Source organism: Coregonus clupeaformis, chromosome 17 (genome assembly GCF_020615455.1).
Source record: "Coregonus clupeaformis isolate EN_2021a chromosome 17, ASM2061545v1, whole genome shotgun sequence".
Taxonomy (NCBI): Eukaryota; Metazoa; Chordata; class Actinopteri; order Salmoniformes; family Salmonidae; genus Coregonus; species Coregonus clupeaformis.
The window spans coordinates 74,063,773-74,083,899 of record NC_059208.1 but is presented as its reverse complement, the minus strand read 5'-3'; the positions used below and the strand labels follow the sequence as shown (position 1 = coordinate 74,083,899).

Here is a 20,127-nt window from a genome sequence, read left to right as displayed (position 1 = left end):
TAGAGGCTCAACGTTGTAAAATCGACTTATGCCTGCTTCATTGACCTAGGATCTGAAGGCTTTACAAAGGCTTAATTCTGGCTTTATAAAGTGCATATATTGGGAATCTTCCATATTGCTTTTTTTGTATAAATACTCACCGATTAGAATAACTCCATAACGCTTATCAAAAAATTTAAGCTCTAAGATTTGCCATGATCACGATTTGCTGGTGTGGGCCAATACCTGAACATACATCTGGGAAAAGGAGATTTGTGCGTGAGAAAACGTACGTCTCTCCATCATGACGTCGTGAATTAGCTGGAGATTGTAGGGAGGGAGAAAAAAAGGGAGGGAGTGTGAGGAATCTGTGTTTAGTCGTACATGGGGAAGCGATTGTATATAGTGCGTGTATTTATATATATATTTTTCGTTTCTTACTTTTCACCATACGAATTTGAAGTAGATGGCAATAGACTGATTAATACGGTTGTTTTTCACATTCAATGTATAGCCTATGCATGGGGACCGGGTTGCACATTTATAGCCATAAAAACATAGCCATACAATACGTTGCAGAGAAGCACATTTTCCCAAATAATTCGACATTTGGGTGTTCCCAAACGAGTCGCAACCGACGGACATTCGGTCATCTTGATTGAGCGCGTCGAAAGTATTTGTAAGTACACATGATTACATGCTACAATCTCTTACTCAGTGTGCAACCTAAACAATCGTATATAATTCTAAGGAAGCAAGCTTGCATAGATTTGACTGTATTATATTTGTATTCAGATGACAGGCCTACTCTAGCCTATGCAAATTGTATTCTCGTAAATTACTTTACATTGTTTTTTATTATCGAGCATAATATAACACACAGTCCCACCTATTAATGACGTGAGTTTATCTTTAGATATATTTTGCACGTTTTCAGTGATTTTTTTAGGCTGTGGGAATGAATGGCATGCTAGAATTGACATGAAATCTGAACTTCTCAAATCTGAATTGTGCAAACGGATATAGGGCTGGCCTTCCTCGATAGGCCGTTAAGGATTCCCGGCCGTCAACACGACCAGCAACTACCGGTAGCCTACTGTTGGTGGCACCCTCAGAGCGACCCTTATTAAAGCGTTTGTAGACGATATCAGTCCAGTGCACGTGTCTCGATATTTAAATCCACCTGGACACCATTGTAAACATATGGCTATTTTTGCATTGTTTTATCAGTTTTCTAATAGCATGTCAGATGTGGCTTGCTTAATACATTATCTACGTTTTGGTTTTGGCTTAGATACGTATCTGTGTTGTCGCGGGTGCTGCTGTCTACGGTCCAGAAATATCTGTTTCTCTACGCTCGTCCCAGTTGGAATCTTTTGTTCAGATACATCCGCTGTCCATGGTGCTGAAATTAGTTTTGCTGCACCTAAAGCTATAGCGCAGCTTGTTGATTTAAATAGGCCACTGACATTACCATAATATTTATGAAGCTGGCTAGCTTGATATATTTTAAGCTCTGATCCATACCATGCTGTTGGCTAACAGCCAGGCAGCAGGCTGTTAGCCAACCTGCCAGCTTAGTGGAGTCTGCCAATAGCATAGTCAGTGTAGTCAGCTCAGCCATACCCATTGAGACTGTGTCTGTGCCTCGACCTAGGTTGGGCAAAACTAAACATGGTGGTGTTCACCCTAGCAATCTTATTAGGATAAAGACCTCCTCCATTCCTGCCATTATTGAAAGAGATCGTGATACCTCACATCTCAAAATAGGGTTACTTAATGTTAGATCCCTCACTTCAAAGGCAGTCATAGTCAATGAACTAATCACTGATCATAATCTTGATGTGATTGGCCTGACTGAAACATGGCTTAAGCCTGATGAATTTGCTGTGTTAAATGAGGCCTCACCTCCTGGTTACACTAGTGACCATATTCCCCGTGCATCCCGCAAAGGCGGAGGTGTTGCTAACATTTACGATAGCAAATTTCAATTTACAAAAAAATGACGTTTTCATCTTTCGAGCTTCTAGTCATGAAATCTATGCAGCCTACTCAATCACTTTTTATAGCTACTGTTTACAGGCCTCCTGGGCCATATACAGCGTTCCTCTCTGAGTTTCCTGAATTCCTATCAGACCTTGTAGTCATAGCAGATCATATTCTAATTTTTGGTGATTTTAATATTCACATGGAGAAGTCCACAGACCCACTCCAAAAGTCTTTCAGAGCCATTATCGACTCAGTGGGTTTTGTCCAACATGTCTCTGGACCTACTCACTGCCACAGTCATACTCTGGACCTAGTTTTGTCCCATGGAATAAATGTTGTAGATCTTAATGTTTTTCCACAAAATCCTGGACTATCGGACCACCATTTTATTACGTTTGCAATCGCAACAAATAATCTGCTCAGACCCCAACCAAGGAGCATCAAAAGTCGTGCTATAAATTCTCAGACAACACAAAAATTCATTGATGCCCTTCCAGACTCCTTCTGCCTACCCAAGGACGTCAGAGGACAAAAATCAGTTAACCACTTAACTGAGGAACTCAATTTAACCTTGCGCAATACCCTAGATGCAGTTGCACCCCTAAAAACGAAAAACATTTGTCATAAGAAACTAGCTCCCTGGTATACAGAAAATACCCGAGCTTTGAAGCAAGCTTCCAGGAAATTGGAACGGAAATGGCGCCACACCAAACTGGAAGTCTTCCGACTAGCTTGGAAAGACAGTACCGTGCAGTACCGAAGAGCCCTCACTGCTGCTCGATCATCCTACTTTTCCAAATTAATCGAGGAAAATAAGAACAATCCAAAATTTCTTTTTGATACTGTTGCAAAGCTAACTAAAAAGCAGCATTCCCCAAGAGAGGATGGTTTTCACTTCAGCAGTGATAAATTCATGAACTTCTTTGAGGAAAAGATCATGACCATTAGAAAGCAAATTACGGACTCCTCTTTGAATCTGCGTATTCCTCCAGGGCTTAGCTGTCCTGGATCTGCACAGCTCTGCGAGGGCCTGGGATCGGGAGAGACACTTAAGTGTTTTAGTACTATATCTCTTGACACAATGATGAAAATAATCATGGCCTCTAAACCTTCAAGCTGCATACTGGATCCTATTCCTACTAAACTGCTGAAGGAGCTGCTTCCTGTGCTTGGCCCTCCTATGTTGAACATAATAAACAGCTCTCTATCCACCGGATGTGTACCAAACTCACTAAAAGTGGCAGTGATAAAGCCTCTCTTGAAAAAGCCAAACCTTGACCCGGAAAATATAAAAAACTATCGGCCTATATCGAATCTTCCATTCCTCTCAAAAAAAAAATTTTTAGAAAAAGCTGTTGCGCAGCAACTCACTGCCTTTCTGAAGACAAACAATGTATACGAAATGCTTCAGTCTGGTTTTAGACCCCATCATAGCACTGAGACTGCACTTGTGAAGGTGGTAAATGACCTTTTAATGGCGTCAGACCGAGGCTCTGCATCTGTCCTCGTGCTACTAGACCTTAGTGCTGCCTTTGACACCATCGATCACCACATTCTTTTGGAGAGACTGGAAACCCAAATTGGTCTACACGGACAAGTTCTGGCCTGGTTTAGATCCTACCTGTCGGAAAGATATCAGTTTGTCTCTGTGAATGGTCTGTCCTCCGACAAATCAACTGTACATTTCGGTGTTCCTCAAGGTTCCGTTTTAGGACCACTATTGTTTTCACTATATATTTTACCTCTTGGGGATGTTATTCGAAAACATAATGTTAACTTTCACTGCTATGCGGATGACACACAGCTGTACATTTCAATGAAGCATGGTGAAGCCCCAAAATTGCCTTCGCTAGAAGCCTGTGTTTCAGACATAAGGAAGTGGATGGCTGAAAACTTTTTACTTTTAAACTCGGACAAAACAGAGATGCTTGTTCTAGGTCCCAAGAAACAAAGAGATCTTCTGTTAAATCTGACAATTCATCTTGATGGTTGTAAAGTCGTCTCAAATAAAACTGTGAAGGACCTAGGCGTTACTCTTGACCCTGATCTCTCTTTTGACGAACATATCAAGACTGTTTCAAGGACAGCTTTTTTCCATCTACGTAACATTGCAAAAATCAGAAATTTTCTGTCCAAAAATGATGCAGAAAAATTAATCCATGCATTTGTTACTTCTAGATTAGACTACTGCAATGCTCTATTTTCCGGCTACCCGGATAAAGCACTAAATAAACTTCAGTTAGTGCTAAATACGGCTGCTAGAATCCTGACTAGAACCAAGAAATTTGATCATATTACTCCAGTGCTAGCTTCCCTACACTGGCTTCCTGTTAAGGCAAGGGCTGATTTCAAGGTTTTACTGTTAACCTATAAAGCGTTACATGGGCTTGCTCCTACCTATCTTTCCGAGTTGGTCCTGCCGTACATACCAATACGTACGCTACGGTCACAAGACGCAGGCCTCCTAATTGTCCCTAGAATTTCTAAGCAAACAGCGGGAGGCAGGGCTTTCTCCTATAGATCTCCATTTTTATGGAACAGTCTGCCTACCCATGTGAGAGACGCAGACTCGGTCTCAACCTTTAAGTCTTTACTGAAGACTTATCTCTTCAGTAGGTCATATGATTGAGTGTAGTCTGGCCCAGGAGTGTGAAGGTGAACGGAAAGGCTGGAGCAACGAACAGCCCTTGCTGTCTCTGCCGGGCCGGTTCCCCTCTCCACTGGGGTTCTCTGCCTCTAACCCTGTTGCAGGGGCTGAGTCACTGGCTTGCTGGTGCTCTTTCATGCCGTCCCTGGGAGGGGTGCGTCACTTGAGTGGGTTGAGTTACTGACGTGATCTTCCTGTCTGGGTTGGCGCCCCCCTTGGTTTGTGCTGTGGTGGAGACCTCTGTGGGCTATACTCGGCCTTGTCTCAGGATTGTAAGTTGGTGGTTGGGGATATCCCTCTAGTGGTGCGGGGGCTGTGCTTTGGCGGAGTGGGTGGGGTTATATCCTTCCTGTTTGGCCCTGTCCGGGGTTTCTTCGGATGGGGCCACAGTGTCTCCGGACCGCTCCTGTCTCAGCCTCCAGTATTTATGCTGCAGTAGTTTATGTGTCGGGGGCTGGGGTTAGTTGGTTATACCTGGAGTACTTCTCCTGTCTTATCCAGTGTCCTGTGTGAATTTAAGTATGCTCTCTCTAATTCTCTCGTTCTCTCTTTCTCTCTGAGAACCTGAGCCCTAGGACCATACGTCAGGACTACCGGGCATGATGACACCTTGCTGTCCCCAGTCCGCCTGGCCTTGCTGCTATTCCAGTTTCAACTGTTCTGCCTGCGGCTACGAAACCCCCTACCTGTCCCAGACCTGCTGTTTTCAACTCTAAATGATCGGCTATGAAAAGCCAACTGAGAGACCTGAGCCCTAGGACCATACGTCGGGACTACCGGCCGTGGTGACTCCTTGCTGTCCCCAGTCCGCCTGGCCTTGCTGCTATTCCAGTTTAAACTGTTCTGCCTGCGGTTATGGAACCCCTACCTGTCCCAGACCTGCTGTTTTAAACTCTAATGATCGGCTATGAAAAGCCAACTGAGATTTATTCCTGATTATTATTTGACCATGCTTGTCACTTATGAACATTTTTGAACATCTTGGCATGGTTCTGTTATAATCTCCACCCGGCACAGCCAGAAGAGGACTGGCCACCCCTCATAGCCTGGTTCCTCTCTAGGTTTCTTCCTAGGTTTTGCCTTTCTAGGGAGTTTTTCCTAGCCACCGTGCTTCTACACCTGCATTATTAGCTGTTTGGGGTTTTAGGCTGGGTTTCTGTACAGCACTTCGAGATATTAGCTGATGTAAGAAGGGCTATATAAAATAAAATTGATTGATTGATTGATGCTCACACAGTTTGCTTTTATGTATCCCAGTATGTGAGGAGTGTCTCCCACTGTGCTCTCTCTCTCTCTCTCTCTCCCCCCTCTCTCTCTCTCTCTCTCTCTCTCCTTCTCTCTCTCTCTCTCTCTCTCTCTCTCTCTCTGTCTCACACACAAACACACCATTTTCATTGTTTCCCCCACTTTTTCTCTCTTTCTCTCTCTCCGTGTCTGTCTCCTCCTGCATGCTCTTGTTAGTGCTCTATAAATACACCATCATGCTAATGAAGTATCCAACAGTGTCTGTCTATCTTCCTCCACTACCCTTCCCTTCCTTCCCACCATCTGTCTCACCGTGGAGCTTTGTTACACCCTGTCCTCTCTCTTTCTCTCCCCTCCTCTCTCTCTGTCTTTCTCTCTCCATCTCTCTGTGTGACAACATGATGAAGTTGCATTCATTATTCAGCGCAGCAAATGAGTGGCTATATTTAGGTGTATTTATACTTTAGTACACACTTGTATGGCTGCTGTGTTGGCTGTGTTAGCACTGAGAGCACACTGTTGGACTGAGTGAGTGATCTTGACCTATCCCACTCCACTGTGGGAAGAGCTCATAAATCTGTACATTATGCACAGGGTTATGGCAGAGTAAGTTCTGCTCTCATACTGTCCCTATACAGCGCATGGAGCCAGTACATATTAGTAACAACTAATGCACTGGTCTTTAGTGGCAGAAGCACTACTCACTGAACTGCTTTAGGTGAGGTTTTTGTTACTAGATGAATAGTGTACATATGAAGGTTGGTCTATGTCATTGTTTGGTCACTGGTTTAGATGGATACATGGATTGTCCTTGTCAATGGTTATGAATTATGTGTTTGATAAGACCCTCCCATTAGGAATGTTGGTTCCTCCCATGAACAAGGTTTTTGTTTTACGATATAATGACTGTACTAATGTATAAAGACTGCTTAGAACTAACTTCCCTCTCTGTCTCTTCCTTTCATTATTTTCTTATTTAATCCTTTAATCTCTCTCTCTCTCTCTCTCTCTCTCTCTCTCTCTCTCTCTCTCTCTCTCTCTCTCTCTCTCTCTCTCTCTCTCTCTCTCTCTCTCTCTCTCTCTCTCTCTCTCTCTCTCTCTCTCTCTCTCTCTCTCTCTCTCTCTCTCTCTCTCTCTCTCTCTCTCTCTCTCTCTCTCTCTCTCTCTCTCTCTCTCTCTCTCTCTCTCTCTCTCTCTCTCTCTCTCTCTCTCCCTCCAGATCCAGTAATGGCACAGCTATTGTTTCTTATAATTATGTATGCTGTGCCATCTCTTGTTGTGGCCATACATAATTCAACAACTGGAGGTAATTATTGTGTTTGTGTGTGTACACGTGCGTGCAACATGTGTTTGTGTTAGCAGTTAGAAATACCATAGAGATTGCTAAATGAAGCATCATCACAATGTTGCTGAATGCATGGAGGAAGGCTTTAGATGGAGTGATGATTATAATTGGAGTGTGATATATCTCATGACTGTAATGTAGACTACTGTAAGTCATTATTCTTCCACTCAGAATGTCTTTCGCTCATCTCCTTTTTAGGCTGTGCCATCATCCGTCCTCCCAGAGATGGAGGCATCCGCTACAGAGGCCTGACACAAGAACAGGTACAGTACTCTCAATACCATCACAGTACACTCAATACCATCACAGTACTCTCAATATCATCACAGTACACTCAATACCATCACAGTACTCTCAATACCATCACAGTACTCTCAATACCATCACAGTACTCTCAATACCATCACAGTACACTCAATACCATCACAGTACTCTCAATACCATCACAGTACTCTCAGTACCATCACAGTACCCTCAATACCATCACAGTACTCAGAATACCATCACAGTATGTGGTAGAGCACGGCGCTTGTAACGCCAAGGTAGTGGGTTCGATCCCCGGGACCACCCGTACACAAAAAAAAAAATGTATGCACGCATGACTGTAAGTCGCTTTGGATAAAAGCGTCTGCTAAATGGCATATTATATTATTATTACAGTACACTCTTAGAAAAAAAGGTGCTATCTAGAACCTAAAAGGGTTATTCGGCTGCCCCTATAGGAGAACCCTTTGAAGAACCCTTTTTGGTTCCAGGTAGAAACCTTTTGGGTTCCATGTAGAACCCTTTCCACAAGGGTTCTATCTGGAACCAAAAAGGGTTCTCCTGTGGGGACAGCCGAAGAACCCTTTTGGAACCCCTTTTTCTAAGAGTGTACTACCACTGTTATCACTGTACTATCACTACTATCACTGTCAGAGTGCTGTGTGTGGATGAGTGTAGGGAATCAAGCGCAGGAACAAGGATGACTTCAACAGACTTTAGTAAATCCAATGCAGGAAAATGAGTCGCCAACCCAACCGGGCGGCGCGAACAATTACGCACAACACACAGTGCGGAAAACAAGAAAAAGCGCACGCAGTGCGAACTCTCGAAAAATACAACAAACGAGAGAGACAAACTCCTCAGAGGCAAGCTGACAAATACAATCACGCATAACACCTGACCCAAACAAACGAAACTAAATAGGGAACACAATCAAACACAAACAAGGGACAGGTGTTACAAAGAGACAAAACCAAACGAACATGAAACATAGAACGGTGGCAGCTAGTACTCCGGAGACGACGACCGCCGAAGCCTGCCCGAACAAGGAGGAGGAGCAGCCTCGGCCGAAACCGTGACAGTACCCCCCCCTTGACGCGCGGCTCCAGCCGTGCGCCGACCCGGGGCTCGGGGACGACCCGGACGACGCAGAGCAGGGCGCGCAGGATGACCCCGATGGAACTCGGTCAGCAGGGACTGGTCCAATATGTCCCTCCTTGGCACCCAGCACCGCTCCTCCGGGCCGTACCCCTCCCACTCCACGAGATATTGAAGACCCCCCATCCGGCGTCTCAAATCAAGGATGGACCTCACGGTGTACGCCGGAGCCCCCTCGATGTCCAACGGGGGCGGAGGAGTCTCCTCTATCTCATACTCCTGGAGTGGACCAGCTACCACCGGCCTGAGGAGAGACACATGGAACGAGGGGTTAATATTCCTATAATCAATAGGCAGTTCTAACCTGTAACACACCTCGTTCAACCTCCTCAGGACTTTGAATGGCCCCACAAACCGCCGACCCAGCTTCCGGCAGGGCAGGCGGAGGGGCAGGTTTCTGGTCGAGAGCCAGACCCGATCTCCAGGTGCGTACACAGGCCCCTCACTGCGGTGGAGATCGGCGCTCGTTTTCTGCCGACGGATGGCCCGCTGCAGATGTACGTGGGCAGCGTTCCATGTTTCCTCCGAGCGCCGTACCCATTCATCCACCGCAGGGGCCTCGATCTGGCTCTCGTGCCAAGGTGCCAGAACCGGCTGGTACCCTAACACACACTGGAAAGGGGTTAGTTGGGTGGAGGAGTGGCGGAGAGAGTTCTGTGCCATTTCGGCCCACGGAACGTATCTCGCCCACTCCTCCGGCCGGCCCTGGCAATAAGACCTCAGAAACCTACCCACCTCCTGGTTAACACGTTCAACCTGCCCATTACTCTCCGGGTGGTAACCCGAGGTAAGGCTTACCGAAACCCCCAACCGTTCCATAAACGCTCTCCACACTCTGGAGGTGAACTGGGGGCCTCGGTCAGACACTATATCCTCGGGTACCCCGTAATGCCGGAAGACATGGGTAAACAGAGCCTCAGCGGTCCGTAGGGCAGTGGGTAGACCCGGCATGGGAAGGAGACGACAGGCCTTCGAGAACCGATCCACAACGACCAGGATGGTAGTATTCCCCTGTGAGGGGGGAAGGTCGGTAACAAAATCCACCGAGAGGTGGGACCAGGGTCGTTGTGGAATAGGCAGGGGTTGTAGCTTACCCCTGGGCAAATGTCTGGGCGCCTTACACTGGGCACACACCGAACAGGAGGAGACATAAATCCTCACATCCCTAGCTAACGTTGGCCACCAGTACTTCGTGCTAAGGCAGTGCACTGTCCGGCCGATACCCGGATGGCCAGAGGAGGGGGACGTATGAGCCCAACAAATGAGGCGATCGCGTACCTCGAGCGGACGTACGTCCGACCCACTGGACACTGTGGAGGACTTGGGTCGGTGCGTAACGCCCGCTCGATCTCGGCATCAACCTCCCACACCACCGGTGCAACCAGACAAGACTCTGGTAGTATGGGCGTGGGCTCAACGGACCTCTCCTCAGCGTCATACCGCCGAGACAGAGCATCTGCCTTCCCGTTCTGGGACCCAGGGATGTACGTGATTTTAAACACAAACCGGGCTAGAAACATAGTCCAGCGGGCCTGGCGAGGATTCAGTCTCCTAGCTGCCCGGATGTACTCCAGGTTACGATGGTCAGTTAGAATGAGGAAAGGGTGTTGAGCCCCCTCGAGCCAATGCCGCCACACCTTTAGGGCCTGTACCACGGCTAACAGCTCCCTGTCTCCTACGTCATAATTCCGCTCCGCCGGACTGAGGCTTTTTAGAATAAAACGCACAGGGACGGAGTTTAGGTGGTGTGCCAGAACGTTGGGAAAGAACGGCCCCTATACCGGCCTCTGACGCGTCCACCTCTACCTGGAAAGGTAAAGAGGGATCCGGATGCGCCAACACCGGCGCCGAGGTAAACAGGTCCTTCAGTCTCCCAAAAGCCCTGTCCGCCTCAGCTGACCACCGCAAGCGCACCGGACCCCCCTTTAACAGAGACGTTATGGGAGCTGCCACCTGTCCAAAACCCCGGATAAACCTCCGGTAATAATTTGCAAAACCCAAGAACTGTTGCACCTCCTTCACAGTGGTTGGGGTCTGCCAATACGCACAGCTGACACCCGGTCTACCTCCATCTTCACCCCTGACGCAGACAACTGGTAACCCAGAAAGGAGACCGACTTCTGAAAAAACAGACATTTCTCTGCCTTGACATATAGGTCATGCTCCAACAGCCTCCTCAATACTCGGCGCACCAGGGCTACATGCTCTGCTCGGGTAGGACTGTACACCAGAATGTCGTCGATGTACACGACTACTCCCTGTCCCTGCATGTCCCGGAAAATCTCATCGACGAAGGATTGGAAGACTGAGGGAGCATTCATTAACCCATATGGCATGACTAGATACTCGTAGTGTCCGGAAGTCGTGCTAAACGCTGTCTTCCATTCATCGCCCTCTCTAATGCGCACCAAGTTATATGCGCTCCTGAGATCCAATTTTGTAAAGAACTGCGCACCGTGCAGTGACTCCGTCATAGTCGCAATCAGAGGAAGTGGATAGCTGTACTTCACCGTAATCTGATTGAGACCGCGGTAATCAATACACGGGCGCAGACCTCCATCCTTTTTCTTCACAAAAAGAAACTCGAGGAAGCGGGTGAAGTGGAGGCCCGTATGTATCCCTGTCTCAGAGACTCAGCGATGTACGTCTCCATTGCCTTCCTCTCCTCTTGAGACAAGGGATACACATGGCTCCGCGGGAGAGCTGCTCCTGACTGGAGATCTATCGCACAATCCCCCCGTCTATGAGGCGGCAGCTGCGCCGCCCTAGTTTTACTAAACACCAGTTTCAAATCCTCATACTCGGGGGAATATGCAGTGCTGTCATTAGATTCGGACTTTCCACCGAGGTCGCCCCTATGGAAACACCCAGACACCGCCCCTCACACTGGGCAGACCACCCTTTAAGAGCTTTCTCTCGCCACATAATAGTAGGGTCATGGGTCATCAACCAGGGAAGGCCCAGCACTACCGGATACGCAGGAGAGTCAATCAGATAGAGCTGAATCGTCTCCTCATGACCCTCCTGCGCCATCATTTGAAGGGGTGCTGTGACCTCCCTAATCAACCCAGACCCTAACGGACGGCTATCTAGGGCATGAACAGGGAAAGGCTTATCAACTGGAAGGAGGGGAATCCCTAACTCTACACAAAACTGGCGATCTACAAAATTCCCAGCTGCGCCTGAATCTACCAGCGCCTTATGCTGGGAACGAGGTGCAACCTGTGGAAAACAAACAGGCAAGGTTAGGTGAACGACAGAAAGCTCTGGGTAAGTAGGGCGCCTACTCACCTGGGGGGACCCCCCAATGCGTGACCTGCCTTCTCCTCCACCGGGGGACCCTCCCCAACACCTAGCCACGGTGTGCCCTCCACGGCCACAGTTAGTGCAGGGAACGGCCCCCCTCGGGTTCCTACTCCTCCGTTCTCTAGCGCCAGCACCCCCGAGCTCCATAGGGCTCGGCTCGGAGGTGCTGGAGAGTGGAATGGGCGAACCCCACCCGGGACGTCCACGGGTGGCGAGCAGGGTATCCAGCCGAATGGCCATGTCGACAAGTTGGTCAAAGGTCAACGAGGTGTCCCTGCACGCCAACTCTCGCTGGACGTCCTCCCGGAGGCTGCAACGGAAGTGGTCTATAAGGGCCCGCTCATTCCACCCTGCATCGGCCGCTAGAGTCCGAATTCCAAGGCAAAGTCCTGGGCGCTCCTCATCCCCTGTCGGAGGTAGAACAGACGCTCCCCCGCCGCCTTCCCCTCTGGTGGATGGTCAAACACAGCACGGAAGCGGCGGGAGAACTCCGCATAGGTAGTGGTAGCGGCGTCCATTCTCCTCCATTCGGCGTTGGCCCACTCCAACGCCTTGCCGGTGAGACAGGAGATGAGGGCTGAGACGCTCTCGTGTCCCGAGGGCGCCGGGTGTACGGTGGCGAGGTAGAGCTCCACTTGCAGCAGGAACCCTTGACACCCGGCAGCGGAGCCGTCGTACGCCCTCGGGAGCGAGAGCCGAATCCCACTGGGTTCCGGAGATGGGACAGGAGGACTGACCGATGGGGATGGTTCGGTAGGTGGGGTCGTGGGTACCCCGCTGGTTTCCCATCGGTGGAGAGTGTTCATCACCCCCTCCAGGGCATGACAGACCTGGTTAATCCGGTCCTCCTGCCCACGAAGACGTTCCTCCATACCTGCTGTTGGCGCGGTCGCTCCTGCTGATTCCATGGAATGATGCGTGATTCTGTCAGAGTGCTGTGTGTGGATGAGTGTAGGGAATCAAGCGCAGGAACAAGGATGACTTCAACAGACTTTAGTAAATCCAATGCAGGAAAATGAGTCACCAACCCAACCGGGCGGCGCGAACAATTACGCACAACACACAGTGCGGAAAACAAGAAAAAGCGCACGCAGTGCGAACTCTCGAAAAATACAACAAACGAGAGAGACAAACTCCTCGGAGGCAAGCTGACAAATACAATCACGCATAACACCTGACCCAAACAAACGAAACTAAATAGGGAACACAATCAAACACAAACAAGGGACAGGTGTTACAAAGAGACAAAACCAAACGAACATGAAACATAGAACGGTGGCAGCTAGTACTCCGGAGACGACGACCGCCGAAGCCTGCCCGAACAAGGAGGAGGAGCAGCCTCGGCCGAAACCGTGACAATCACAGTACTAACAAAAACCCTTACATTAACTCCTTTAATCATATCTAACCCTAGATAAAGTACAAATAGCTCATATAGTTGCTTGTCAATTCTGACATTATCGCCCCTTTTGTTCTTTCTAGCATGGCCATATCTAGTGGCTACCATGTTGTTATTGTCCTAATCATAGCAACACATTGAAGCCTATCAGAAGAATAACTAATTAGTCAGGTGATGGACATATACAAAGACATAGCTAAACATCAATCTAAATCATCTATTTCTGTGTGCAGATCCGCAATGTGCAGATCCTACCAGTAGACTACGAGATAGAGTACATCTGCAGGGGGAACAGGGTCATAGTGGGCCCTAAGGTCAGGAAGTGCCTTCCCAATGGCACATGGACCGACATCACACTGCACAGCAGATGTCGTAAGTACTCTCTCTTTTATTTACAGCCTACCCGTTTGACTTCATTGATACTCTATTGTCACACTCTAAGGGTAAGTTCCTCTTCAATGCCTGTCAGAGTGAAATTCACAATGTGCAGAGTGATTCCTGGATTGACTAGACTATATCACTGCCACTACTTAAGGATGTCTCTGATGTATCATTGATCATTGTGCACCACTCTGCTCTGTAACGTACCCTGTTCATTTCATCAACAATAACTATGATGAAAAATAATTTTTCCTGACGAAAACGAATGACGATAACGAGAAGCCATAAAAAAATGATCAAAAACTGTAACAAATGAGTTTTCATTTTAGTTGAGGAAAATGTGACGATACGAGAATTCCATTGAGACTAATAGTCATTCAATTTGACATGAAGCTCCTTTTAATCTGTTTTGTCCAATCATAAGCATGCATGCCTTTGCAGAATATGTAATGCAATCCTCTCATTGGCAGAATGAAAGTTTTTCAGTTGCACGGTCTGATTGAGCTGGTAGTCCCCTGCAGCTCAGTTGGTAGAGCATGGCGCTTGCAATGCCAGGGTTGTGGGCAGTGGCGGCTGGTGAAAAATATTCTCGGTGGGGCTGTGCCATACTTTTTTTTTCCTGTAACCATCGCAATATATTTTAACACAAACTGCAGGACAGCAGTGCTCAGTGAAACATTCAGTAATTATTTAATGCCAATATTAAAAAGTTGAGGCATTCTTACACAAAAACATATTACACAAACCCAAGCCTTTCATTTGCATTTAAAGTGAACTTTTCACCATTGGTAGTAAACAGGCAACGCAACAGGCATGCTGTCAGAACAGAGTGGAAAGTGGACAATAACATGAAATTATTATAAAGTTTATAGGAAATCTTACACTGTATAAAAGGATGTATAATATAGAAATGGATATCAAGTGGATGAACTCAAACCTTTGACTGGAAGAATAGCATACAGTATTTTATGATCATACTAAATGTGACTAATTGTTAATGTGCTCCAGAACTGCAACAATTAATTGATACAAAACAACATATATACAGTAATATTAGCAAAGACACTATTAAGACTTTCTAGAGTACCATATATAACTGGATTTTTTATGCTAAGGTCAACTATATACAAAGAAACATGCGGCCAGAGCTGCTCTGTGTGTGTGTGTCTGTCATCTTATTTGTACAGGAATTTTGCCCGTCTGTCCTTCTGAGTGGCAAACCTCTCAATGACCCTTTGATTAAAGTCAGGAATGTCCCTGACAAGTTTCTTCTCCATGGAGAGCATGGCCAGAGCGTTCAGGCGATCCTGTGTCATGCTGTTTCTCAGGAAGGTCTTGATCCTTTTCAGTGTAGAGAAGCACCTTTCTGACTCAGCAGTTGTCATGGGTGTGGTGATGAGGATCTTGAGGAGGCTGGCAGTCTCTGTGAAAGTGCTCTGAAGGTTGTTCTCCATGAAGAACTGGTACAGGGGCACTGCACCACTACAAGCCTTGAACTCACTGTTCTCATAGATGAGGGACAGTTCGGTTTTGAGCTTGGCCTTGTTCAACATGGGGTACGCCTCCACGGTTGTTTCAAGCGCTGTATCGGGGAACTTCACACTGTGTTGTGGGAACAACTCTCCGTGCAATAGTGTTGCGCTGATGAGGTGCTGGGTGAAGGAGAACCTCTCTTTGGCATGACTCAGGATGGTATCACATACCTGTAAAAGATACATCATCAGCTTTAATTTGCAATTAAGCTATTTTGATGCAAGTGATCCTGACTGACACATGCCTATGTCCAACTCAAGTATATGATTACCAAGGTGCTGATTGTTCAGGGTTTTGGCTACATACTACCAGGCCTGAAAAAAAGTTCTAGGGGGAAACACTGACAATTACATCACAACTTACCTCTATAGCCAACCTCTGTTGTTCTCCTGGTCCCAGCATCCTCCGTCGCTTGATGGGCTGTTGCTGCTCGTCAGATGCGCTGTCCCCACACAAAGAGGGAATTGAGGCCCTGGGTCCAAAAAATAAAGTTTAATTTGATAACTTGCAATCAGACTTCTTAACTCACTGTAATTCCCCCTCAACACACAACCAGTGACTTTTATATATATATATATATATATAGACAGACAGACAGACAGACAGACAGACAGACAGACAGACAGATAGTGTGTATATACACACAAACTATGTCTAGTAACTGCTTTTAACCTGTGATGTACATAATTAACTGATGTTATTACGTTTTAAAGCCTTTTTCTATTACATTTGTGAGAGGGATGCAACATCATTTTGTTCTGCTGTGCACTTAGCAATAAAGTTAATCTTCAATAACAACTAGGCCTCTTCTAGAAATTGACCTGGTGGACACCTGAATAATTATTACAAACTGTGTAGTACTTTCCTGCATTATTATCAACGTCTGATTGTGTCTTCTCTTTCCTTTTAAAATACTAAAACAAATATAATTGTGACGGCTCTATGATAATCACTCACTTTGATGACCAGACACATTTAGGCTTTTAAACTGTTGTAAGTGAACTATTCATCTTTCTAACAACATCTTTATCAGCCAATAGTAAATATAGTTATTTACCTGATTGTTAGCATGCTGTCTGTGAACCTCTGGACAAGTGCTTTAATGAAGACAGGGTCGATGTTCCTCTTCTGCAGCTGGCTGAAAAGCATGTCCACATTTGGCATGATCTTGTGGAACAGTGCCAGGAAAAAACAGAAAGCCTCGTCTTCGAGCATCCTCACAAAGCCCCCCGCCTCTCTGACAGTCGGGGCATCAAAGTTCCCAGAGTCTCTGATGGTCTGGAAATACGTTAGGAGGTCATCCCTGTACTCGTACACAGTGTTTACAGCGCGACTGTGGAAGTTCCACCGTGTTGTAGAGGCTCTGGGAGTCTATGCGCAACCACTTCGTCAAGCACGGTGGTTCGCTTGGGAGACCTGGAGAAGAAAGCAGAAAATCCTGCAAGGTCGGAAAAGAAAGTGCCGATCCTGGGGATGCGTGAAGTAGCCTGCTGCATGATGAGGTTCAGCTGATGTGCATAGCAGTGGACGTAGTGCGCATTTTCGTACACATCCACTATTTTACGCTGCACTCCGCCGGTGGCTCCCCCTCATCACACTTGCTCCGTCGTAAGCCTGGGCAATAAGTTTGGCCTTTTGTCCATGTGAGAGTATGGTGCTGAGCCTCTCCAGCAGCGCTGTAGCGATGGTGTCGGCGGTTGCGTTCTCGATCAAAATGAACTCGAAAAAACGCTCTTGGACGTTACTTTTAGCATCGATGTAGCGTATCACAAGCACCAACTGGCAGTGGGTGGAAAGCGTCAGTCGTCTCGTCAGCTTGAATGGCGATAAAATCAGCACTCTTTACTTCCTCCAGGATGTAATCCTTAAGCACTGACAGCATACAGTCCAACAGCTCGTTCTGTATCGTCTTTGACGTGCCCTTAAAAAACGGTAGCTGTCTTCAGGTGCTCCTCCAGCACACTGTCGAGGGAGGCAACAAAATCCACTAAGCCCCGGAAAATGCCGGGGTTGTCCGAGGAGTCAGTCTCCTCGTGCCCACGCAAGGCCAACTCAAAAGCCCCACAGAACTTCACACAATCGATAATTTTGGATAGAATGTGCCTGTTTTTATCCACCTCCTCATTGTGTTTCCTCACCGCAATCCTGTGGCCGTCATCCAGCTGCGTAGCAATGTTCACCCTTCCTAATACAGCTAGCTTTACAGAGTTGTCCATGTGTGCCCTGGTGTTCTCATGTTTCTTTACCTTCTCTGACAGGTGCTTCATATCCCTCACTCCGGTACCTGTCCATGCTGAATCTGACCCCGTCGTTTTAAAAAGCAAGCACGGAAAGCAAAATAAAGCATTAGCATCAGTGCACCCAGCTAGCCAAGCCTTCCTGGTGTACCAGCTACGGGAGAAGCCGCGCATATACTGCTTCCCTTTCTCGCTAGCCTGCTGTCTGATTGAGAGGTCAGGTTGATCTGGGCCCAGCTCTTTCACCCGAACTTTCTCTGACAAAGTTCTCCTCTCAAACGGATCTTGGAGGAGAGATTTCACCGAGTTAGGGTTGGGTCTTGGAGGAGTAACGTTTGCGCTCGCCATTGTCGTCTAGTAAAAATGGCGCCACTGGAGCCCGGTCCTTATTTTATCAGGGGCGAGCTTGGGGCGATAAAATAATCGCCCTCCTTGGATTCGATTTAAGATCGCTGATTGGCTACATTTTATGTCATACATTCATATCTTAAATTAGCAATTGGCTTAACTGCTACGTAGACCCGCCTCCTCGGGGCACTTTCTGTATCGCCCAGAGCTGACGAGGCGTTTGACAGGCAGAGGAAAGGTTGCGAATATGATTTTCTATCATATCTTACACATATTACTGTGTGCATTCCATATTTCAAACACACAAATATTGACATACTGATGTTTTTATTATTATTATTATTATTTTTATTTATTTTTTATTTTATTTTTTAAAATAATTTTATTTAAGGGGGCGGCGCCCTAGCGCCCTCTATCGGCCAGCCGCCACTGGTTGTGGGTTTGTTTCCCACGGGGGGCCAGTATGAAAATGTATGCACTCACTAACTGTAAGTCGCTCTGGATAAGAGCGTCTGCTAAATGACTTAAATGTAAATGTATCTGCCCAGCTCTCCCACACGTCACTCGTCAATCTTTTTAACTGATGCATAGCCAGCAGGCCACGACACTTCAATTGTAACTAACCTTAGTTAAACAATAATGTTTAATCTTTCTTACTTTCATGTAGGCAATTTTTGCTTTGATCACATCAGATTGGAAGCTCTATTTTCCCATGTGCACTGTTCTTCATCTGTGTTGACGCTCTCACGGTCAGCAAATAATAATAATAATAATAATAATATAATATGCCATTTAGCAGACGCTTTTATCCAAAGCGACTTACAGTCATGTGTGCATACATTTTTGTGTATGGGTGGTCCCGGGGATCGAACCCACTACCTTGGCGTTACAAGCGCCGTGCTCTACCAGCTGAGCTACAGAGGACCACAAATGCGAGTGCAGTTTATTTCAGATTGGAAATATTAATGCTATTTGCTGAATATTAGGAGTACAGTAATCTCGCCGACCAGCTGGCTCTCTTTCTGTCGAACCATCTGGTTTCCGAGCGCCTCAGAACGGTACTTGACAGGAAGCCTATGGCAAGAGCGGACGAAAAAACTACAGGTTTTAATTGGCTGATCTCTCAGTCCCATCACCATCTAGCGCAACCCTTAGAACCTCCCCCTAAGTGTGTTGCATTCGGGGGCCATTATTTTTTTTGTGTTCGTGTGCAACAAAGAGAACTCGGTTAACTCGTGCAATATGGATATTCCAGAGTCTGCTATATCTGAAGTATGTCAACAGAATTCAGTGACATCCGTGTACATCATGTTACAGGATGGCTAGCAGAGTTCCGCCGGCTAGCTATAAGCATGAACAGCGATCGGTTCCTACTACCTCGGGCTCTGGGGAATTATTTCCTTGATACACCATATCAAACACTTTTCTGCTTCGATTTCTAGCCACGCCTCATAGTCGTGTGATTCACTCAGAATTTGAATTGATTATCATGTCACTCAGTAAATCCCAAATGGTCCCCACTGTTACCAGGCTCTATGCACCAGCAATTCGAGCCTGGAGACGAGGTTAGGAGTACAGTAATAATTCTGGCATTGATGGAAAGCTCAGATTCTCCCCTTTTAATAGGAATCACTGTTATTTACCCCCATCCCATGGTTATGATTGGGGTAAAGAGCTGTATGCCTAAATTGTTTAACCTGTAGCCAAGGCTTTGTAGCCTATATGGTAAATCATGGCTGGCATTGGTTACAATCGGCCACAATAGCAATGTGCCAGCAAATTAGGGGATAGTAGGCCTAGTTGGACAAGTCTATCTGAATGTGCACATGATGAAAGTTAAATATTAATTATTTAATGGCTAAAATGTGACTAAAATGAATGTGACTAAAACTAGACAAAAATTGTCCAGATTTTGACAATTGATAATAACTAAAACTAACAAAGACTGAAATTACTAAAATGTGACTAAGACTGAAATATATTTGAAGACTAAAACGAAGACTAAAACTAAATTTAAAAAAGCTGCCAAAATGAACACTGGTACCTTTGTAGCCAGTCTGTTTCTACTCTGTTGCCAACTCCTTATAGAATTGTCATGCCATATACAGTGCATTCGGAAAGTATTCATACCCCTTGACTTTTTCCACATTTTGTTACGTTACATCCATCTACACACAATACCCCATAATGACAAAGCAAAAACAGGTTTTAGACATTTTTGCAAATGTATTAAAAATAAAAAACCTAAATATGACATTTACATAACTATTCAGACCCTTTACTCAGTACTTTGTTG

At 46.4% G+C, this 20,127-nt stretch overlaps 1 protein-coding gene across 1 annotated transcript in view; it reads left to right on the top strand.

Moving 5' to 3' along the window:
• Positions 1 to 331: 331 nt before the first annotated feature.
• Positions 332 to 20,127, top strand: part of gabbr1a (gamma-aminobutyric acid (GABA) B receptor, 1a) — a 65,131-nt gene continuing 45,335 nt past the window's right edge. Inside the window, 4 exon segments of the mRNA XM_045226557.1 lie at positions 332 to 658; positions 7,080 to 7,166; positions 7,404 to 7,468; positions 13,566 to 13,704. Coding sequence (XP_045082492.1) covers positions 7,088 to 7,166; positions 7,404 to 7,468; positions 13,566 to 13,704 — 283 coding nt within the window. The 5' untranslated portion in view covers positions 332 to 658; positions 7,080 to 7,087.